Raw genomic sequence first — 25,174 nt, forward strand, 5'->3', positions numbered from 1 at the left:
GCTGTTCGCCAGCTTCTTTGTTTACGAGTAGCACGCGGAACCGCTGCAACTCTGCCGTCATTATGTTAAGCCCGCCCACCGACTCTATACACGATGTGATTGGCCTGACCAGAGTTTGGTTTTTCCAGCTCACAAGCCAACGGAGAGTTGCTAGACTACCAAATTACATTTGCTGCTGCTAGGGTGCGTCTAGATTTCTAGGCTACCAGTCTTTAGAGTCACATGATCCTTCTGAAATCATTCTAATATGATGATCTGATGCTCAAGAAACATTTTTTATTATCATCAATGTTGAAAACAGTTGTGTACAATTTTTTTTCAGGATATTTAATGAATAAAAAGTTCAAAAGAACAGCATTTATTTGAAATATGAAGCTTTTGCAACATTATAAAAGTCTATACTGTCACTGGATCAATTTAATGCATCCTTGCTAAATAAATGTATTCATTTATTTGCCCCCCATTTATTTGCCCTGACCAAAAAAAAAAAACTTTTGAATGGTATACAATGTTACAAAAGCTTTCTATTTCGGATAAATGCTGTTCTTCTGAACTTTCTATTCATCAAAGAATCCTAAAAAAAATATTTTACACAACTGCTTTCAACATTGAGAATAATCATAATGTTTCTTGAGCAGTAAATCTCAAGAAGACTGGAGAGTAATGACGCTGAAAATTCAGCTTTGATCACAGGAATAAATTAAATTTTAAAATATATTCAAATAGAAAAGTTATTTTACATTTTAATAATATTTCACAATATTACAGTTTTTTAATAACATAAATGTAGCCTTTTTGAGCATAAGAGACTTCTTTAAAAACATAAAAAAATCTTAATGATTCCAAACTTTTGACTGGTAGTGTGTGTGTGTGTGTGTGTGTATATATATACACACATAGCATAATATAATTTGTATCAATTTATATGATATAATATATATATATATATATATATATTCAATAATATATCATCGTAACAAAGCATGATGCTTTGTTACGTATGTGAGGAACAGATCCACATTTAAGTCATTATTTGTTGTTTATTGACATTATGCTGAGTAATTGATTGCAATTTTCATTCTGTTCACCTATATTCGTTGTAGTAATTCGATTAGTAATTGTATTACTTAAAATGATTTATTTTAGTCAGTTACTAAGGCAGCATTTTTAAATTTCTCTCTTTTTTGGGTTTTCTAATATTTATATTTCATTTATATTTTATTTCGGCTTTATTTAAATTGCTCAAACGATTTTTACTATTTTTTTGTTAACAATAACAGCACTGCTTCAAAGCTGTATTTGAGTATGACTAGAGGCTCGTATCCGCTGTGATGAACTGAACTGTTGTAGACACAGAACGTGAGGATATTTATTAAAGAGTTAATCCTCCCGGATCTCCATCGACAAGAGCCGTTAATTCTCACTTATTTATTATGATTAACTGAGGGCATTTATGTAACGTCGGCTGTGTGCCGTGTACGGCTTTATTATGATTGATCCGAATTTAATCTTTAACCCGGGAGCAACTGCTAAATCAAACAACTTGCTCAGAGAATGAGGAATACATCCTGCAGAAATCATCAGTGGATGAATGCAAAATGAAAATTGCAATCAATTACTCAGCATAATGTCAATAAACAACAAGTAATGACTTAAATGTGGATCTGTTCCTCACATAACAAAGCATCATATTATTTGAAATATGGCGCATTAATTGTATGAACTACTGTTAAGGGGTTTTTGACAATGTTTGTCTCCATTCACATTCATTTTTGGATAAAAGAGCAGCATCATTTTGTGTTAAACAGGAAAAATCATTTATATCTTGAGCATCATGAGAATGAGTAAAATTAATTTTTATTTTCATCTTATATGATGTCAGTGACATAGGCCAGTAAGAGCTGTGTGTGTAAACCTCACTCTCCTGGCCTCAAGAGGTGCACTATTGACTGATGCTAGCAGCTGCTGTCTTTAGTGTCCTTGTTAACGCGCCTGCTTCCCACGCCGCAGACCCAGGTTCGAATCCCACTCCAATCGATCCGGATGGGAGTTTTGGGTGGTAAGTGTAAAACGGACGTAGGCCAGTAAGAGCTGTGCGTGTAAACCTCAAATCCCCTGGCCTCAAGAGGCACGCTAGTGACTGATGCTACCAGCTGATGCTAGCAGCCTCTGTCTTTAGCGTCCTTGTTAGCACACCTGCTTCCCACACCGGAGACCCAGGTTCAAATCCCATTCAGAGCGGGTTGAGTAGGACCGGTTATATTTGGTGCCGTGACCCGGATGGGAGTGAGGTTTAGGGGGATGAGTGTAACGAACGTAGGCCAGTAGGAGCTGTGCGTGTAAACCTCACTCTCCTGGCCTCAAGAGGTGCACTATTGACTGATGCTAGCAACTGCTGTCTTTCGTGTCCTTGTTAACGTGCCCGCTTCCCACGCCGCAGACCCAGGTTCGAATCCCACTCCCATCGATCCGGATGGGAGTTTCAGGTGGTAAGTGTAACGGACGTAGGCCAGTAAGAGCTGTGCGTGTAAACCTCACTCCCCTGGCCTCATGAGGCACGCTAGTGACTGATGCTAGCAGCTGATGCTAGCGGCTGCGGTCTTTAGCATCCTTGTTAGCACGCCCGCTTCCCACACCGGAGACCCAGGTTCAAATCCCATTCAGAGCGGATTGAGTAGGACCGGTTATATTTGGTGCCGTGACCCGGATGGGAGTGAGGTTTAGGGGGGTGAGTGTCAGTAAGAGCTGTGCGTGTAAACCTCACTCTCCTGGCCTCAAGAGGTGCACTATTGACTGATGCTAGCAGCTGCTGTCTTAAGTGTCCTTGTTAACGCGCCCGCTTCCCACGCCGCAGACCCAGGTTCGAATCCCACTCCCGTCGACCCGGATAGGAGTTTCGGGTGGTGAGTGTAACGGACATAGGCCAGTAAGAGCTGTGCGTGTAAATCTCACTCCCCTGGCCTCATGAGGCATGCTAGTGGCTGATGCTAGCCGCTGCGGTCTTAAGTATCCTTGTTAGCACGCCCGCTTCCCACGCCAAAGACCCAGGTTCAAATCCCGCTCAGAGCGGGTCGAGAAGGACCAGTTACATTTGGTGCCGTGACCCGGATGGGAGTGAGGTTTCAGGTGGTGAGTGTAACAGACGTAGGCCAGTATTGACTGATGCTAGCAGCTGTGGTCTTTAGCATTCCTTGTTAGCGTCAAGTAGAACCTGTTACATCATAATGATTTTAAGTCATGTCAACTTCTGATCCTACCAGTCACATGAGTTTGGGGGTGGGACTATCTGTTTGGCTAAACAAGGACAGACGGGGAGTTTTTGTAAAAGCTGTTATTATTTTTGCAGCTCTGTTTGGTGTCTCTAGAGTAGCAGAACTTGAGTTTTAACAAGCTGTTTCGTTGAAAGGGTTAATCCACTGACCTCACTATAAAGCTGTCACTAGTGCACTTCATGCTCATAGAAAACATAGTTTATTACCTTTCATAGCATACATTCGGTTTGGAGTTGAAGTTATCAAGGTCATTCAAATGAAGATGGAAAGTGCTGCCGTGCTTCAGTCGCGATGGCAACAGAACAGTCCTGGCTGTAACACAACATTCCTGCTCCCTTAATGACTGGAAACTTTTCAATGCACTTTAAATCCTTCAGGGAACAAATTTTAATTAATTTTGCACTTTTAAGAAAATGGAAAATAATCCAAGTGTGTTCATTAAAGCGATTGGAAATCTTTTCTAAGACATACAAACATTCACAGACGCATAAAGAGCCGTATTAAAATGTCAGCTCGGCTGTGTGCCGTTTAATGGCGGCCTGACGCACTTCATTACACGCTTTTGGATGTGACGAGGCCTCTGTCGGGCGGTGAGGTCAGAGGTCACCCTCCACCAGCCTGCCCAGAAGGGGCCCGTCTGCTCGGCCGGCTCTCTGAGGACTGTGGGAGCCCTTCTTTGCATTGTGCTTGCTAAATCAGTCGGAGACGCTCTTAAAAACATCTGACATTCTCCTGCTCGCAGAGGAACCTGACACGCACACCGCTGAGATTTTAACTTTTTCTTCGTGCAAGGATGTCATTTGATGTTTTTTGTGACTGATAGTCTAAAGACTTTTTAACCAATTGCAATCTAAACAGCAGCATGATCGGCATTAACATATTAAAGTTAAAGTGTGTAATTTCTGCCTCACTAGCGCCACCACAAACTTTGTTTCCTGAAGACTTCCTGGTAAAAAAAAGTGATTTCTAAAATTAAATAAAAATATAAAATTAGAAAATGTAACTTTAAAAACCTTTAACGTAAATATGAAATGTTGCCTTAGCAACTAAATGACATAAAATAAGTGGAAGTTCTAAAATTACTAAAACTTAAATAACAAATAAACACTAAATCAAATATATATTAAAAAAAACTAATATAAATGACAAAAGCACATAACAAAATGACAAATAAAAAGAGAAATATAAAGATCATTAAAAATAGTATAATGAATACTAAAATAACATTAATAACAGTTTTTTTTATAAATAACAAATATTAACGTCAACACAGTTTTTTGAGAAATAATAATGAGAGATTTTTATTAAATTATTCTGAATTTATTATTGATAAAATATATGTTTAAGAAGTTCAGCTTTTTATTTGTTTTATATTATTATTATTAATATTATTTTTATTATTACTTAATCTTAGGGCAGTTGTACCGCTCTGATATATTTCAGATTATTACTTATTACATTTCCTGTAGTTTTTCACCAGGTTTGCACACACTGCAGGAGGGATTTTGGCCCACTCCTTCACACAGATCTTCTCTAGATCAGTCAGGTTTCTGGCCTGTCGCTGAGAAACATGGAGTTTGAGCTCCCTCCTAAGATTCTCTATTGGGTTTAAGTCTGGAGACTGGCTAGGCCACGCCAGAACCTTGATGTGCTTCTTACAGAGCCACTCCTTGGTTATCCTGGCTGTGTGCTTCGGGTCATTGTCATGTTGGAAGACCCAGCCTCGACCCATCTTCAATGCTCTAACTGAGGGAAGGAGGTTGTTCCCCAAAATCTCGCAATACATGGCCCTGGTCATCCTCTCCTTAATACAGTGCAGTCGCCCTGTCCCATGTGCAGAAAAACACCCCTAAAGCATGATGCTACCACCCCCATGCTTCACAGTAGGGATGGTGTTCTTGGGATGGTACTCATCATTCTTCTTCCTCCAAACACGTTTAGTGGAATTATGACCAAAAAGTTCTATTTTGGTCTCATCTGACCACATGACTTTCTCCCATGACTCCTCTGGATCATCCAAATGGTCATTGGCAAACTTAAGACGGGCCTGGACATGTGCTGGTTTAAGCAGGGGAACCTTCCGTGCCATGCATGATTTCAAACCATGACGTCTTAGTGTATTACCAACAGTAACCTTGGAAATGGTGGTCCCAGCTCTTTTCAGGTCATTGACCAGCTCCTCCCGTGTAGTTCTGGGCTGATTTCTCACCTTTCTTAGGATCATTGAGACCCCACGAGGTGAGATCTTGCATGGAGCCCCAGTCCGAGGGAGATTGACATCCAACAGTGGACCTTTTTTCACCAAGCTGCTTGGCAATTTCCCCGTAGCCCTTTCCAGCCTTGTGGAGGTGTACAATTTTGTCTCTAGTGTCTTTGGACAGCTCTTTGGTCTTGGCCATGTTAGTAGTTGGATTCTTACTGATTGTATGGGGTGGACAGGTGTCTTTATGCAGCTAACGACCTCAAACAGGTGCATCTAATTTAGGATAATAAATGGAGTGGAGGTGGACATTTTAAAGGCAGACTAACAGGTCTTTGAGGGTCAGAATTCTAGCTGATAGACAGGTGTTCAAATACTTATTTGCAGCTGTATCATACAAATAAATAGTTAAAAAATCATACATTGTGATTTCTGGATTTATTTTTAGATTATGTCTCTCACAGTGGACATGCACCTACGATGACAATTTCAGACCCCTCCATGATTTCTAAGTGGGAGAACTTGAAAAATAGCAGGGTGTTCAAATACTTATTTTCCTCACTGTATGTATGTATGCATGTGTATTTATATATATATATATATATATATATATATATATATATATATATATATATATATATATATATATATATATATATATATATATATATATATATATATATAATTTAAATTAGTTGACCATAGAAGAGGTTTAATCATCTCTTTGTCTGCATGAATTGCATTTCTAATGTATTTTTTAATAAATTAATAAGTCTGGACACTAAAAAATTAGCACCACATCTTTAAGCCGAGTGCAAATAGACAACAGAAGTAGGTCTTTTGAGCAGGACGGGTGTTTCACTCGTTCAACATTTAATGAATTAGTTTGAGAGTTAAAGGGAATATTCAATCGATGACCATTTCTGACTGTCTAACGCCCTTTCAAGTCCTGTCGAGATTAGATGTAGCTGAGCAAGTACATGTACTTTGACATTTTACAAGTAAAAGAATGTTGTGATTAAAAGAATGTTGCTATCTTTATATATGATACTCAGAGGTGCGAAGCAAATGTTTTATTTCTAGTCATTACATCCTTCTTTAACCCCTCAAAGGTTTCTGAATGAAGACGGAGCAGTTTGATGCCATAATTACATCATATTAGTAAAGAACAAGAGTCTCATGCAATCTGTGCTTTAACCCTATGTGATCAAAACAGACCAAAGACAACAAGCGTAACATTTTTAAATGAAATTAATGCACTATATTTTGTTTTAATAATATTTATTCTGTATTATTTTGTATTCTTAGGGAATTTCATGGTAACAGACAATATTCGCCTATAAATTATGCAACATGTATTTCTATACAAAATAATACAAATATTTGAAAAATCTAATCGTATCATATTATTGTCTATTAATGCAGTGTTTAAATCAAGTATTTAAAACACAATTCATGGAAGGCAAATTGATTCATATGTAATATTATGGTGCATCCACTACTGTAGATGCATGCATAACCATAAAGCCCCGTTCACACCGCCAGTGACACGCAGCGACAAAGTGACACGATCCCATTCATTTCAATGGAGCGCTGGTGACTTCCGGCGACACGAGCGACAGTGACCGTTGGCGACAGAATGTGGGCGTGTCAAGCGACACGAGACACGCGACAAAAGTTCAGAAATGTCAACTTTATGCAAATGAGAAGCGATTTTCGACAACCTATAGGAGTGAAGTCAGTGGAGTGCACGTGATCCGTCTGCTGTACAGTTACTGCGGTGTCGTGTCAAGATGGAGAAGTTGATTTTAGCTGTTAGCAATTTCCCTGTTCTTTACGATATGTCTCTGTGTACATACAGAGACACATTTTAAAAAAATGATGCATGGAAGGACGAGGGTGATCTGCTAATGACGTTTATAGGCAACCCGTAGTGGGAACGCCCACTAGCGACATGAATCTCTGCTGCTGGCGACATGCAGCGACATCATCGCTGGCGGTGTGAACGAGGCTTAAGACTGTGTTTTCAGATATAATTACTTTTGTTAGGTTTTGCATTTGTATTTGTATATATATATATAGAGAGTGAGAGAGAGAGAGAGAGAGAGAGAGAGAGAGAGAGAGAGAGAGATTGTCAAAGATGAATTCATCATGGCTTATTTGTAGATTGTACCCAAAAAATAGCTAATTCATTTAAAAATGTCAAAATATTGATAAAAATCACCCAAGGATTAAGGTTAGAAACTCTTTGTACACAGGCATGAATGTTTGATCAAAGTAGTGTCAGTCCTGTTGCGTTTACTTAATATGCATTTTTGTGACATTTGAAACAGATGGGATCAGTGAAGGTATGGCTGGGAAATATGGTTAAATTTAATTTATATTAATGCAGAAGGAAAGTTATGCAATGGCACATATTTATATTTGTTAGACTTCAAGAATTAATGTAAATAACTTGAAATACTGTCTTTTTTTCTTTCTTTTTTTTGGTTGGTTGGTTGGTTTGTTTGTATCTTTGGTTGGTCGGTTGTGGATTGTTTTGGTTATTTGGTTGGTTTGGTTTATTTTTTGTGGTTGGTTGGTTGTGGTTGGTTGGTTGGTTGGTTGTGGTTGGTTTGTTGGTTGGTGGGTTGTGGTTGGTTGGTTGGTTGGTTGGTTGTGGTTGGTTTGTTGGTTGGTGGGTTGTGGTTGGTTGGTTGTGGTTGGTTTGTTGGTTGGTGGGTTGTGGTTGGTTGGTTGTGGTTGGTTGGTTGGTTGTGGTTGGTTTGTTGGTTGGTGGGTTGTGGTTGGTTGATTGTGGCTGGTTTGTGTGGTTGGTTGTTTGGTTGGTTGGTTGTGGTTGGTGGGTTGTGGTTGGTTGGTTTGTGTGGTTGGTTGGTTGGTTGGTTGGATGTGGTTGGTGGGTTGTGGTTGGTTGGTTGGTTGGTTGGTGGGTTGTGGTTGGTTGGTTTGTGTGGTTGGTGGGTTGTGGTTGGTTGGATGTGGTTGGTGGGTTGTGGTTGGTTGGTTGGTGTGGTTGGTTGGTGGGTTGTGGTTGGTTGGATGTGGTTGGTGGGTTGTGGTTGGTGGGTTGTTTAGTTGGTTGGTTGGTTGGTTGGTTGGTTGGATGTGGTTGGTGGGTTGTAGTTGGTTGGATGTGGGTTGTGGTTGGTTGGTTGGTTGGTGTGGTTGCTTGGTTTGTTGGTTTGTGTGGTTGGTTGGTTGGTTTAGTTTGGTTGGTTGGTTGTGGTTTGTTGGTAACTTTATTTAGTGCAGTCTCCGTGCTATGATATGAATGATAGGCAGACTGAAGTTGCTCAACCGGCACATGCTCTTCTAATAGAGAAGTTATGTGCCGGTCGAGCAACACCCCCCCCCCCCCCCGATTTTTACATCATAAAATATCATAATTTAGAAATAAAAGGCATTTTTTCTATACTGCTGTTTGCCCTGTGGCTGAAGGCCCTGCTACAAGAGGCGTGTCTGCTGTGAGACTTCAGTAAAAACGCCCACTGTTGTGATTGGCTGACATCTTTGCATTTTAAATGAGCGGAGGGGGCGTGGTTTAACGAGGTCTACGAGGCACGAGCAGGCACGAGCTGCTGCCAGAGAGACGGATGGACCTGAGTTCACTTCACATCAGTTCTCAGCATGTCTCAGTTCAGTGAACTGTTTTAGTTACAGCATATACTTCAGGTTATTAGTCTATTTCTAGTCGGAGGGGCTGTCACTCATGTCAGAAAGTTAGTAACTTTAGTAAATTATGGATCCAGCGCTGACTGGAGACGCGAACCGTTTAGAACGATTCAGTCCGATTTGGTGAACTGATTCGGTTCACTAAAAAGAACTGGTTCAAAAGAAAGATCGTTCGCGAACCGGACATCACTAATGTACCAGAGACTGAGCTCAGCGATTGCTAACAAAGTTATTTATAGTAACTACTGAGTTATGAGAGCGCTGTCAGTCAGCGCGAGTTTATTGTGTTTGTATCTGAGAGTTCTGAATAAACACGAGTCCCAGTCACGCCGAGTCCTCTTCATCATTATTACCAACTTTGTAACACATGCAAAGTACCATTACAGCTGTCGAGATGAACGAGTTATGAGTAAGTGTTGATAATACCATTATTTTTAGATGTTCCTATCATATGTAAAGCGTCAGTGACGCGCATTGAGTACACAGCACAAACAAAGACACAACAGCAGTAATCGAATGTAATCCAGTTTATTGTGGGGATAGCTGCCTAGCCTAGCCTCACGCTGACCCCCCTTCTGCTTAATCTCGCGCCGCGTTTGATGCCTCCGCTGTGGGCCAGATGCAGTACTGGGGGTCGGGGATGTTGAAGGCCACCGGCCAGTGCAGCCCGAGCCTTGGCGTGTGTAAAGTTTATCTATAAAGATGTTACTCTGCTGATGTTGAGCAGAAACGACTGTATGCACATTGTAGAACAGATAGACGCGACGAGGACGTACAAAAACACTGACTCACAAGATAGAAAACACGAAAACACCGTTCTGTCAGGAGAGAGAGAAGCCGCAGCGTGTGCACGAATAATAAATAATTAGCTACACATAAGAAATCACTGATCACAGATCAGAAGGAACTGAAAAAAGACTTCTGTTTTCATTTGTACATCCAAACACTGAGAAACTGCCAGCGTTCACTCGTTCACAAGCAATGATCTCTCAAGCGTTTGCATGGGCGTGCCAGATTCTCTGGGTGGAGGAAAGGGAGGAAACCGTTCCTGCTTGGACGTTAAACCAGGAGACTTCAGGATTGGCTCGTCTGGCCTGTCATTTTCTCAAAGGCAGAGAAAGACACCCAGAACTCGGGTTTACACCGATCAACATTTCTATCCACTTGGGGACAATATTCAGGCTAGGGGAACTCATATTAATGTTGAAAAACCTCATAAAATGAAAATTTCATGCCATGGGACCTTTAAGGAAGAATGTATGATTACATACCTCGTTGCTGTCAGCCATCAAGTTTTTATGGATAGTTTCAATTTTATCATTAAAACAAGTCATACAGTTATCAAATAAAATAGTAGAATGTGATTGTAATGACAAAGCATCAGGTGGTCTCAAAATTTGTATACATTTTTGCCTTCCCACCTCCAGAACTTATTAGATTGGCATAACAATTTGATTTAGCCATAGAAAGTGCTTCCTTATAGTGTGGTATGGTTATCATACATTTCCTTGTGTACAGTTAAACCAGTTCTTGAATGAAAACGTTCTGATTGACTGCCTTTGCTGTTAGCTGACGTAGATCAGAAGTAAACCAGGGAGCAGTATGAGCAAATGAAACAGTTCGAGCTCTCACAGACACAACATCATATAAGATATTCTGCAGTTGGTCATTATAATGTGAGATCAATTCATCCTGCCTAAATAGTCCATCTGTGCTCAACAAGTTATCAACTTCATTAGAAAAACAGATAAATCAATATTCTTAATGTTAAGAGATGAGATAATATGACTTTGAACAATCTTTGATACTGCTAAATTGGCAGTTTTATAGACAGGCCACATGCTCTACAATTGAAAGAAGTTATTCCAGTGCAACAAATAAGATCAATTATGTGTCCTTTTGAATGAGTTGGAAAATCAATTAATTGTTTCAGTCCAAAGCTGTCCAAGTATGATAAAAAAATATTTTGTCTTGGTGGAAGTTGCCTTATCAACATGGTATTAAATCACCAACCATAATCACATTTGGAGAAATATAACTTTAAAGTTAAGAAAGCTGAAAGAGCAGTTAAAAGTTAGATTTAGGAGGACGATATATAGTAGTTATGATAGTAGGTATTGGTCCATTAACTTGTAACATAAGAAGGTATAGCTATAGTAGACACCTTCCATTTCTTATTATAAAGCATCGCCCACAGGCAAGCATAGGCAAAACCCGGCAGAATGGACTGATTCAGCAAAGAGACGTCATTTTGTTGTTGCCATGTCTCAGTTAAACAGAGAAAGACACTTACAGTCCTTCAGTAGATCCCGAACCAGTGGTGCTGTGTTGTTGATTCAAACGAATATTAAATAACCCAAATGTAAGCGTGTTCGTTGTATATTTGATGATAGTTGACCTGCCCAGGTAAGCTAGCAGAGTACCAGTAGTCCACAGTTCGGTCCGATTTCCGTGTCGAATGCGAAGAGGATGACAAGAAAGATTGCATAGGGTTTGAATCGTCAAACTTGCACATACAGTATATGCATATACATAGAAAGGATGAGCTATATACATGGTTACACTGTTAGAAACTGCTTTTAAAGAATACTGGCATGTTTCTATTTCACAGTATGTGATAGTTGTAATACTATAGTATTAGAATGCAATGATATTGTTGATAAATATCTATTTATCGCCCAACCCTCAGTGGATATAGTTGGGTGTGTTTGAGAAGGACAGTGTGTTCCTGAGCTGGACCAGTTCAGTTGGTTTCCTCTTTCTCTCTCTCACACACACACACACACACACACACACACACACACACACACACACGTGCTTTGGGCTCTTGATAAAGGCAGCGTCCTTCCATGATCTCTGATTTCTGGCACACACACTTGCAAATCCTCCAGGAATGGTTTTCCAAAGACATGGATTGAAATCAAGTGGGGGAAGGGTCTCACAGAAAGGAAGAAAATTCTAAATGAGAGAGTAAGAAAGGGAGAGGGAATAACAGACTGCCAGAGAGAGAGAGAGAGAGAGAGAGAGAGGTCGGACACACAGAGATGCATGCATTATTTATTAGCAGTATGGTCAATGGGGAAAAAAGAGGAAGATTAGCTGAGAAACAAGCGAGCCGGATCTGCCCTTCCTCACACACACTCTTTCGTCTGCATCCCATCATCCTCCTAACCAGCATTGTGAAGCTGCTTTAGAAATGTAGTTTGTCGAAATGCATCATACATACAGGATCACTTCCTGTATTTGGATAAAAGCGTCTGCAAAATGACTAAATGTAAATCATTCACTCTAGCCAAGGCGAGACACCAGAGGTGAATAGAGTAAAAAATTTAACTAATAGATATTACCATATTTTGATGCAAATGAGGCGTTATCTAATTAAATATGCACTCATTTGCATACATTTCCAGACCAGAAATCTGAACATTGGATAAAGCCAGGATCAAAATTCATTTTTCATTTCGTTGAAGGTTTTTACAGAGGAGATTTCTCTTTTTATCACTCCATAAATCAGAATATACTGTCAACAGCCAGAATATAAACACGTCACCATGTTTTTAGGAATAAAATGTTCTATACATCAGGCGAATGATGTATGAACAAACTGTAAACTGTAAAGTTTGGTGTGTGTAAAGCTGCTGAAGTGGAGATTTCTCACTCACCGCTTTCTAAAAGTGCACATCAGGACTGGCGCTGAAACTTTTGTCTGTCTTTTTTTTGCAGGTTGGCGCTGTCAGCTGTCAAGATGGAAAAAGGACAAAGAGGAAAATAAGATGGGAATGACTCTTCATGTTTATTTAAATTATTTAATTTTCGGATGATTTGACCGTCCGTGTGGGACTGAGAGCAGCAGTGTGAATGCAGTCGAATCCAGTTTTACCATCAGGAATGGTGCGTAACATTCCCACACCGACGGCATGCGAACGACGTTTGACAACATCAGACTTCAAAAGGCAATTAATACGAACTATTTGTGTATGTAGCGACCTATGTACGAATGTATGTATGTTTGTACAGTTAAATATACATGTCTATCTACGAGAACAAACCAAATGCCCTTCCGCGCACAATCACACATTAACAAGACCAAGCTGGCGTTTCGCATTTCCTGCAATCTTCCACATTGTTGGCTATGGCACGATCCAGCTGCGCACCCAATAACGATGACAATAACTCCCACAGTAATAAGGATATTGCGGTTGCAGCCTGATGGTGCACATTCACTCACTGCAGGGACTGCGCTAAAGCAATTAACTCCATCACTGATCATCATTCGGCCAGATAACTGCGGTACTTGAGTCTCATGTACGTCTGCGTTTAAATGTGCGTTGAGTGTTAAATACAGGCAATACGCTTGCACTGGTGCTACTGTGCATGAGAAAGAAAGACGGTCGTCCGCGTTTGGAAATTAATTTTCGCTGTTCCTTCTGAAGGCCCATGACAATCTTATAACGAATTGCACTCATTAAAATTGCCCGAACGATTCTTACAACTTTACTTTGAACTGTTAAAGGATGTTCACACAAGACGCGTTCTTTTTTTTTTTAATCATCTGAGCTAGATAGACTAATGCATTTTTTACATTTTGTAGATGCTTTTTTCCAGCTTGCATTGCATTCACAGTATACATTTGATGTGTTCATGCATTTGCTGGGAATCGAACCCATCTACTGTTTTAACTAAAGGAATGTTTTAGCTATGTCTGGTTAAACCCCTGTATTACGTTACAATTCTGGGTACCATCATTATGTTGCAGGTCAAATTGACCCAAATGCAATTCACCAATAATCACTCTATGAAGAAAAAAAAAGATTTAAACTGTATTATTCACAAAATGTGAATATTATAAACCTGTTTTACATTTTAACTCTTTCCCCACCAGTGTTTTTTTTTTTTTTTAATTGCCAGCCACCAGCATTTGTAATCATTTTCACAAAATTTTCATGGCCCCTAGAATATATTTTGTTGTATGAATATCTGAATATGCAATATATCAAAAGAAAGAACAGAGCCTTTTTATTCTAGCTTCGTGTATTCTTTATCAACACTTGAATGTGGGTAAGCACCATTTTGAGCAAAAGGCTGATAAATTTGCGCAAAAAACTACATCCAGATCAGATTCAGAACCATAATCAAAACACAGATGGAGTAGATCGAGGTCATCAACACCCCTAATGCTTGCACAGTCCTATAGCTCGCCCTGGGGCGACATTTGATTACGTTAGTTTTGATTTATATGATGTTTAATATTTATGATCGCGTTATTTGACTTATGCATCTGATTACATATGCTATTGCTTGTTTCTGCTTCTTCTTCTCCAGTGGGATTTGATCAGGAGATTCTGTACTCTTTAAGAAGATGTGGAATAGCGGCCCCCTACAGTATAACAGTGAAAACACAGAAAGCCGGAAAATTCGGTCAATGGCGTGGAAAGAGTTAAATGACAAATTTAGCAAAAAAAAGGGGAGGGGGGGGGGGGTGTTAGTGTGTGCTTTCCCAGAGCTCAAAAAGTAAAGCATGGCGCTAGCAACGGCAAGATCATGGGTTCGATTCTCAGAAAAATTTGCATGCATGAACTGATAAGAATTTACACCTTCAAGGCAACGTACATTTCTTTGGAGCGTCTGCCAAATGCATACATGCAAATGTAAATACATACCGTCAGATGTAGGAGAGAACCGTCTTTTTATTTTGGGTCTGTGCACCTGACTTTAACCTTGAAATTTGTTTAAAACTGAAAAAAAAATCACACTCATAATAGAAATTTTGTATGCACATTCCACAACACCTCAAAGTGTCAAATTGTACCCTAAATGAGAAATAGTCACACAAATTCCAGATTAATCCCCATTTCCAAAAATGTTGTGGGTCAAATTGACCCAGAATACCATTTCCATTCCACTATATCCAGCTGTTTTTAAATGCAAGAATGCGTTGTGTGTGAACGGCCACTTAAAGTTTCAGATTGTTGATGAAGCGAATGCATTTCTCAAGTAGCTTTTCAAGTCTGGAGAGCCCTTCCAAAAGTGCACTACTCTCTCGGCCTGCATATCTGATCTCAGAACGGCAGCGTACAATAACGATACTGCTCTTCCTGTTCATGTCTGTCCATTTTGGTTACTACGAAGCAGATGATAAAAAATAATGAGGTCATCTACATTTGAGTACAGTATTTTCTCTTTCTGTCAGTATATTGTAAAATATCAATGTGACTTCTGTGATAAGTGCAAGAGCTAATTGAACAATAGCAATGTTTGGCCCTGCACTGTTAACAAGGTTCGAATAAAGAAGTCAAGTGATTTGTACAGTAATGCCATCGGACAAAACCGGGCCAAATCTCCTGGTTTAGAAACAGGTGTGCAGACGTGCATGTCCAGTGACACATCATCCGTTATTATACAGTACGAATCCAGACATGATCCCTTTTTTATTATATTAGTAATATTTGTACTTCTTGAGTCAGCTTTAGTCATAATAGTGTGACTAACGGTCAGAGGACTAGTTAAAGAGCAATGATGTTAATGGAATTTAAAAGGTCGCCGCCTACTGCGAATGCACTTTTCAACATGCGTATTTGTGCAACATTCCAGCTTATAAGGTCACGTTTTGCACCTGTAAATTCGGTAAGGCCACGTACACACTGCACAACCTAATTATCAGTCATTATCGAGTCACTCCTGAACTTGAAATTGTTGGTATAGTGATGATCATAGCAACATTTTTGCGTCTCGCAGCTGTAAACAAGAAACACGGAGTCTAACCTGTTTGGTTTTCAGCTGACTAAAGAAATGTTCGGAAATGAAGACATTTTAACGTATTTTTGCTCCCATTACTGAAGGATTTATGCACTAAAATACGACAGTGAATCAATCCAATGCTTCATTTGAAACAGGAGTGACACCCGTATTAATCTGCAGTGTGAACATGGGCTTATTCAACTAAACGGTTTATCATCGCCTCATCCATATTTTCAGAGTGACCTGCAGAAACGAAGAGACTGTTTTTATGTTGCAACGATGAAGAGAGCTGCAAATTCGTAACGGAGCCACATTCATGTCTCCAGACCCGTTGCGACAGCCGAATAATAATTGTTCATGCAACGTGCGTGCTTTAAACATGTAAGAGCTCCTCCTGCCTTTGTCGCAGTCGCAGCCTTGCATGCAAAACTACATGCTGTATTTTAGGTGTGTAGAGTTTTTCCTTTTCTTTTTTTTTGGGCTGGGCAAGAAAAACGATTGAGACTTAGGATGGAGAAAATAAGTAATAATATTATTGCACATTTAGCACTGTGACGAACACATGAATCACAAACAAAAAAAAGAAGAATTCATGTTTGCATAATCATTGGCGCTTGCTTCAAAGTTGGTTATTAAATTGATATACAGTATATAAATGTGTACATCTACCATGAAAAGGGAACAGCTTTAGATTCCCGGTTTGCTCTATTGGACATGCTATGGAATGTGCTGTCAATACCATGCTATTCACTGAATCTTTATTCATCTGTGAATATTTAATCTTTTTGTAATCTTTGTTATATACTATGCTGTATATATATATAAATATATGACGAGGGGTCGAGACGCCAGTGTGACAGTGACGCTTCAGCGGTCCGCATTCAGGGTCACGAATGCCCTCTTGGCTAATTCATATTCCGTATAGTGGTTGGGGAAAAGGCGTTTAGGTTCTACATGCATCCCGCTCTGCTGAACACTGAATCTGTGTTTTTGCTTCACTTGCCTATATATATTTTGTTCTTTTTGTAAGATGCACTGAAATAATGCAGAATTTTGACAAGCAGTTCTGGAACCTAGAAGTGTAACTGGTCACTTTATAACAAAAGAAACGTAGAATATATTACAGTAGTAATTGCATTATTTGTTAGAAAATGTATGTAATGTTATTATGGAAGATGTAATGTCCTTCTGTAAATGTTGTTTATCGTTGTTTTACCTGAAATAAATAAAGTTTATTAATGCTTCAAACCAACCACCGCTTCACATTTGAACCACATAAGTGGTGATTTGGAGCTCTGTGCATTGATTTCAACCGAAGATGGCACTAATCTGAACTATTTTGAACTATATTAACAAGCTGAGATTAAAAAGTGATGACATTTGCTTTTGAAATGTTTAACCCTTTCATGCATGAATAATGACAATGTGTTTATCTGGTTGCACTTTATTTTACAGTCCTGCTTCCCATGTACATACTATGTACTTTTTTCAGTAATTACAATAACTGGGTAACCCTGAACCTAAATCTAAACCTAACCTTTACCCCTGTTGCCCAGTAAGTACACACACTGTAAAATAATGTGCAACGGTTTTTATTGCACTTAGGGCATGAAAAAATAAATTTTTTACACATATTTCGCAACAATTCAGATTTTTAGATCTGCACAGTATGCGTTTTTGTTTTTAACTGAAGAGATACTGTATAAAATATAATACAGTAATAAAACAGTAATACTGTGCGTATTTATCAAACCAATTAATAAAATTATATAAAATCATGCGAAACTATAAAATCTATGCAAAAAATATAAGACCGCTTCCATTATTGCTAGAGTTTGTTCCCATTCTTCCAGCAGACGGAGAAGAACTTCATACAAGTTGAACTTTGCGTGTCCTTGATTTCCAAACATGTGATTCCATCAAAGATCTGGTGGAGTTACAACTCTGTGGAAACTGATATGTAGAAAATACTCATGCTCCCTCAAATTTATCAGAGTATGTTGATTTACCCTTGTTAGCTGATTACCCTTTACCCTTATTAGCTGATTATGTTCAAAATAGACAAATTTCTACCATAGCTCTCCTGTCTGAGAAAACGTCATACTGAAATCATTGATCTATTGATGAGACCAGTTGCATAAATAAGACTAGTCTTACAAGTTATTCATCAATTTTTGTTCATAACTTTTTTAAGTCAGTTACATAAAAATGTAGATTGTTCTAATTTGTTGCAGAGAAGTAAGACTTGATTGCCCCTAACTAACGGCTATTTGGACATTCTAGTTCTTGAGACAGTCTTAACATAATGGCTATGTTTATGGAATCATTACTTTTTGACATAACGGCAAATTACAGTCTATTAACACAAATACATTTATTTACAGCCAAAAAAAGTTACTGCAGCTGAAGTATTTTCAGAATAGAAGTAGCAGTGTTGGGGTATCATGTTACAAGTAACATGCATTATGTAATCAGATTACTTTTTTGATGTAACGGGTAAATTAACACATTACAAGTAACGTGCATAATCAGATTACTTTTTGATGTAACGGATAAAGTAAACGGATTACAAGTAACATCCATTATGTAATTAGATTACTTTTTTGATGTAACAGGTAAAGTAACATGCATTATGTAATCAGATTACTTTTTTGATGTAATGGGTAAAGTAAACAGATTTCAAGTACCATGCATTATCTAATCAGATTACTTTTTTGATGTTACAGGTAAAGTAACATGCATTATGTAATCAGATTACTTTTTTGATGTTACAGGTAAAGTAACATGCATTATGTAATCAGATTACTTTTTTTGATGTTACAGGTAAAGTAACATGCATTATGTAATCAGATTACTATTTTGATGTTACAGGTAAAGTAACATGTATTGTGTAATCAGATTACTTTTTTGATGTAATGGGTAAAGTAAACAGATTGCAGGTACCATGTATTATGTAATCAGATTACTTTTTTGATGTAACTGGTAAAGTAATGCATTACAAGTAGCGTGCATTATGTAATCAGATTACTTTTTTGATGTAACAGGTAAAGTAACGCATATAGCAAGTAACATACATTATGTAATCAGATGACTTTTTAACATAACTAAAAATTACATTCTAATAACAAATGCATTTATTTACAGACAAAAACTTTACTGCAGCTGAAGTATTTTCAGGATGGGGGGGGGTGATTCCACATACAACGGCTTGCCACTTGGTGGCAGTGTACAGGATGATGCACTAGGTGTCCACTGTATAGTGGTTGATATGCAACTATGCCATCAAAACCCATGCATAAGCAAAAAAATGGCATTTTGAATAGCTGTCCAATGTAGTGACCTCTATACGTGAAAGGGTTCAATCAAATTAGGAACTCAACAACTCGGGAAAAGGTTCACAAACAGACAAGGGTTCTTGACTCAATTTTAAAGAGCCCTTTAAGCCGAAAAGGTTCTATATAAGGAGAATGTCATAAATGACTGCATGTTACTTTCATGTTAAACAGGTCATTTCAATTTTTATCTAATGATAAAGTATGTTTACAAGTTGCTTAATTCATAAAATTGAATTAAAACTAAATAAATCAATTAAAACTAAATCCATAAAATTATCACATGTTGGGAACCCCTAAAATGTTCCATATATGAAGTGCCTGACAGAAGCATTTCAGGTTCTATAGAAGAACACATTTAAAATGTAATATATTGGGTTATTTTTTGCTCTCTGAATTGTACACAATTTAAGGTCCAATATGAGCGTCTCAACTGGTTCAGCGTTTCATGTTTGTTAATCAGAATTATTATACAAAATGAAAAATGAATATTTACTTAGACAAAAGTTGTTTTGTATTCCAGCCAGTATCCAGACTCTTAGTGAAGGCTGTCTTTACATTCCCCTGTCATAGCAAATCATGTTCCTCTCATTTCTCTTACAGACACACACAGTACCCAATAGGAAGAGTGCAGTCTGAGCTTCACATTAGGGGCCGTCTCTGTTTTTCTATACTGCAAACAGATTGTGTCTGCCGACTTTCATAAGTATGCAGATGGTCAGATTTGTGAGAACAGGTAAAAACATTTCACAGCTTTACGTCATTTACACATTTACATTAATGCATTTGGCAGATGCTTTTATCCAAAGCGACTTAAATTGCATTGAAGATGTAAATTTGATCAGTTCTTTTTTTTTAAAGTGGCAAATGTTTTAAGAGCTATCTGTAAAAATCTGCATAAATGAGTATGATGACACATTTCATACATTGATTTTAATCACATCCCAAGCATCAATTGTTACTTTTGTTATCAATTATTAGCCTACAATAAACAAATGTTTGTATAAAAATTTGAATGGTCTATGAAAAGCTGTCTAATATAACTCTAATCATAATTTATCCTTGTTATCATTATGTACCTTAATAGCCAAATGTATTTAATGTAAATGAAAACAAAGCTTTGTTTGGGATAGACTTGAGTTCTGTTCAATAGATTGCAAAGCAATGGTTTCCTGGAGATTTTGTTCATGAGTTTTCAATGTGTCGTCAGCAATCGATCAGAGCTGCACACAGTATAACTCAACACATGAAACATCATATGACAATAACACATCAAGTATAGACTGTGATGTCAAAATTCTTCAGTTATGAAATTAATACAATTTCAGCTGCAAGACAATAGTGTCATTAATGTTACAAAGTTTATTAGTAATGAAGCAAACTCAATTAAGCTATAAAGCAGCTCTAAAACAATAGAGCCATTATTCAGCTCCATTTACTTCAAGCCTTGTGCTCATCCTTTAATGTCATTGCAGTTAAATCAATAATATGACTTTAATATTAAGTGTATTTAAACCTCAACTAAGCAAGACAAAGGCAACAATGCAGCATATATATATATAGTGATATATACATCACATTCTGTATGTGTACGGTTTTGTTTACAGTAGGCTATATAATGTGAAGTATTCAGAAAGTTAGTACTCCATTCTGGGTTTGTATTTGTCGTGTTAGCCAAATATGACAAGACAAATATAGCAGCGTTATCTTTGACATATCGTTCCGTCTAAAGCAGATAAAATTCGTTCCATTCAACAACACTAAACACTCGAAGAACGAACGTTAAAAGAACGTAAAAAGAACGCAAAACGAACCACAGGCGAAAGAAATCCCGACGCTCCCTAACACGAGCCATCTGTCCATAAACCCCGCCCGCGTTACGCTTATGAACAGCAGACAGCGGGGCGCCTGGAAACAGGTTTGAACAGCTCACAGAAACTCTGACTCTACACAGCGCGACTCTTTATTCGTGTCAGGCGTTTGTGTGCTTGTCTTTTCTTCGCTCGTATTGTGATCAGCGGAGCAGCGTCTGGGGCGCCGCTGCACTTTCCTAAAAGTTTGGCCGGAGTGAAAGCCCGTTTGACAGGATAAATCAACAAAGGGAGGAAGAGCGCTGGCGCAAAAGGAGACAAACCGCAGAAGGAAAGTATGGCCGCGCGCGATGCGTCCGCGCTCTTCCTGCTCGCCTTTGGAATACTGGGAGTGAGCGCGCAGTACGGAGACCGCGGCATGTCGGTACCCGAGCACGGCTTCTGCCAGCCCATCTCCATCCCTCTGTGCACGGACATCGCGTACAACGAGACCATCATGCCCAACCTCCTCGGCCACACGAACCAGGAGGACGCTGGGCTGGAGGTGCATCAGTTCTACCCGCTCGTCAAAGTGCAATGCTCGCCGGACCTCAAGTTCTTCCTGTGCTCCATGTACGCGCCGGTGTGCACGGTGCTGGAGCAAGCGCTACCGCCGTGCCGCTCGCTGTGTGAGCGCGCGCGTCAGGGCTGCGAGGCTCTCATGAACAAATTCGGCTTCCAGTGGCCAGAGAGTCTCGCGTGCGAGTCGTTCCCGGTGCACGGCGGAGAGCTCTGCGTGGGTCAGAACACGTCGAGCGCGCCCGTCCAACCGACGCCAGACGTGACACAAGCGACACCCGACCACGTCCGAGAGGGGCGTTTTAAATGCCCGGCGCTGCTAAAAGTGCCGCCGTACCTCAACTACCGCTTTCTGGGCGAGGAGAACTGTGGGGCGCCGTGCGAACCCAAAAAAACCCACGGGATGATGTACTTCAGCGAGGAAGAGCAGAAGTTCGCGAGGATTTGGATCGGGATTTGGTCGGTCTTGTGCTGCGCGTCTACTTTGTTCACCGTCCTGACTTATTTGGTTGACATGAAGCGCTTTAGTTACCCGGAGAGACCCATTATATTCCTTTCCGGGTGTTACACGATGGTGTCCATCGCGTACATCGCCGGATTTCTGCTGGAAGACAAAGTGGTTTGCAACGAGCAATTCGAGAACGAGTACCGGACGGTGGTGCAGGGCACCAAAAAAGAAGGCTGCACCATTCTGTTCATGATGCTGTACTTCTTCAGCATGTCCAGCTCGATCTGGTGGGTCATCCTGGCGCTCACCTGGTTCCTCGCGGCCGGGATGAAATGGGGACACGAAGCCATCGAAGCGAACTCCCAGTACTTCCACCTGGCGGCGTGGGCAGTCCCGGCCATCAAGACCATCACCATCCTGGCGGTGGGTCAAGTGGACGGGGATGTCCTGAGCGGCGTCTGTTTCGTGGGCATCAACAGCGTGGACGCGCTCCGCGGCTTCGTCCTCGCGCCCCTGTTCGTTTACCTGTTCATCGGCACCTCGTTCCTCCTGGCGGGGTTCGTGTCTCTGTTCCGCATCAGGACCATCATGAAGCACGACGGCACCAAGACGGAGAAGCTGGAGAAGCTGATGGTGCGCATTGGCATCTTCAGCGTCCTGTACACGGTCCCGGCCACCATCGTGATCGCGTGTTACTTCTACGAACAGGCCTTCCGCGCGCAGTGGGAACAAACCTGGAGCGCGCAGTCGTGCAAGACGTACGCGCTGCCGTGTCCCGCGCACAATCCGCAGATGAACCCGGATTTCACGGTGTTTATGATCAAGTACCTGATGACCCTTATTGTGGGCATCACGTCTGGGTTCTGGATATGGTCCGGAAAGACGCTGAACTCGTGGAGAAAGTTCTACACGAGACTGGCAAACAGCAAACACGGAGAAACAACAGTGTGACGAACTGCTTTTTATTCCTTCACTTTTTTTCTGATGGAAGGAAAAAAAAACAACTGTTTAAACAGATGTACATAAACATTGTGCTTTTTTTTGTAAGTATATATTTGTATTTAAATCTCACTTGGATGTTCTTTTTTTAATCAAAGGAACTTTTTTTTTTTTTTTTGGACAGACCGTATTGTTTTTGGAGATTATTTATGCATTTTCTCTTGGAATACTCTGGGTGGGGATCTGTTTTTTTAAGCCTGTATGTAAAACTGTGTCTTTTTTATCGACATCAGTATTTCCACGGGCAAAAATTCCAACTGCTTTTTACATGCAAATAATGCAGAAATAATAATAACTTGTGTGAATTGTGCACCCAGCACTTATGGCTGCATATCATGGAAAGAATTGAGCTTTAAATTAAAGCTTTGTGACTGAGATTTGTCTGGGTGCAGATGAATTATATAGTTCTGGAATGTTTTATGGAGGCTGAGAACAAAAACAGCAAGTGCTCATGGTTGAAATGTGCTGGAAAAACGGCTTAACCCGGCATGAACTGGTTTGCTGGTCTCCCAATCTGGTCTGGCTCGGAGAGCAGCGATCTCAGGCTGTTTTCAAATGTTTTTGAGATGTAAAGTTAAGTGCCTTTTTTCATTTAGGAGCAGCATTGGGCTCAGGCCTGCACTTTTGTTTAACTCAAAGAAATGTATACATGTGTTTCTTCAGTCTGTAATGATGTTTCTGAAGGCTTTGTGTTCTCCTATGGCTCTTTTGCACAGAAGTACCTCTAAACATACAGCTAGAACAGGATGGACGGTGTTTGCAATGCACTTCTCAAATAGTTTAATGTCTGTTTTGGTATCCATGAATATGATGTGAAAAGTGGCATGCTGACTTTCCGGTGCATATGTGTAGCGATAAATCGGCCGATATTTGGCCATTTTGAGCCGCTCGTCCTGTTTGTCATTTCCAAAATATACAGACGGGCGTGCTGATGAATAATGCAGTTGGTTTTCATATTTTTGAGTAATGCTGCATTTGAGTTCTGGTTATCGGTGTCAACATCAGCCGTTAAAAACCCCACAACGGTCAAGCACTACGTAGCAATTCACATCAACCGGTTTATAATTCTTCAGGGTTTGTCGTGTCATCCTGTGCTTTTTTTAATGCCCTTTACTGACCATCAGAATATGTTGATTCTTGATTGTTTATGGCGAATATCTCATGCAAATGAATGTTTTTGTTTTTCCAAAGGAAAATGCACATGGTGATTGCGGAAAGCACTGGCTGATAGAGGCCTGCTCTTCAACTCTGCTCTGTGGAGATGCATGAATCTGACATGTATTAAATCGTACTAGCGTTACAGTTTTCTACACCGGTGATCTGTTATTTTCTTCTTTCTCATACTTCTGCTTGTGATACTATCAAAAACCCTTTATATTTATAGACAATAGTTTATATTATTCACTTCTTTAAAGAATAAACTTCTCATTTGTACAAAATGTTCCTTTGTTTTGGCAAGTGAGTTTGTTTTGATGGCTGTTTCTTCATTATGTTTTCGAGTTTTTCTTAAAGGGATAGTTCACCCGAAAATTAAAGTTCTGTCATTAATTTCTCACCCTCATGCCGTTCCAAAGCCGCAAGACTTTCGGTTCATCTTCAGAACACAAATGAAGATCTTTTTGATGAAATCTGAGAGCGTTCTGTCCCTCCATTGAACGCTACACAACTACCGCTTAAAAAACTTCATAAAGAGATCGTAAAACGAATCCATATGAATTGAGCGGTTTAGTCCAGATTTTCTGATGAGACACGATCGCTTTATATGATGAACAGATTGAATTTAGGCTTTTATTCACATATAAACCTTCATCAACTCACACATCAGTCGTGGTAAACGGAAGCTCAAGCATGTTCGCTTGATTTGCGTGAACCAATGAGATTCATTCTCATGTAACGCAGCACGTTTGAGCTTTCTCAAGAACCAATGAGGTTCCTTCTCGTGTTACACAGCACGTTTGAGCTTCAGCAAGAACCAATGAGGTTCCTTCTCGTGTTACGCAGCAAGTTTGAGCTTCAGCAAGAACCAATGAGGTTCCTTCTCGTGTTACGCAGCAAGTTTGAGCTTCAGCAAGAACCAATGAGGTTCATTCTCGTGTTACGCAGCACATTTGAGGTTCTTCAAGAACCAATGAGGTTCATTC

At 39.7% G+C, this 25,174-nt stretch overlaps 2 protein-coding genes across 3 annotated transcripts in view; both read left to right on the forward strand.

The window, feature by feature from the left end:
• cdk14 (cyclin dependent kinase 14) overlaps positions 1 to 14,602 on the forward strand; it is a 252,733-nt gene extending 238,131 nt beyond the window's left edge. For both annotated transcript variants that reach the window (XM_079837693.1, XM_079837694.1), the window contains one exon: positions 12,871 to 14,602. The gene's annotated coding sequence lies outside the window, so the exon portion shown is untranslated. The remainder of the gene's footprint in view (positions 1 to 12,870) is intronic.
• Positions 14,603 to 21,117: 6,515 nt separating this feature from the next.
• fzd1 (frizzled class receptor 1) lies at positions 21,118 to 24,499 on the forward strand. The gene has a single exon (XM_079837843.1). The coding sequence runs from the start codon at positions 21,366 to 21,368 to the stop codon at positions 22,983 to 22,985; it is 1,620 nt and encodes a 539-aa protein (XP_079693969.1). The 5' UTR covers positions 21,118 to 21,365; the 3' UTR covers positions 22,986 to 24,499.
• The last annotated feature ends 675 nt before the right edge of the window (positions 24,500 to 25,174 follow it).

The sequence above is a fragment of the Gobio gobio genome (genome assembly GCF_949357685.1).
Source record: "Gobio gobio genome assembly, chromosome: 15".
In the NCBI taxonomy this organism is placed as follows: domain Eukaryota; kingdom Metazoa; phylum Chordata; class Actinopteri; order Cypriniformes; family Gobionidae; genus Gobio; species Gobio gobio.

Excerpts from the sequence above, each read along its gene's own strand:
- fzd1 (XM_079837843.1), top strand. The coding sequence starts at position 21,366 with ATGGCCGCGCGCGATGCGTCCGCGCTCTTCCTGCTCGCCTTTGGAATA.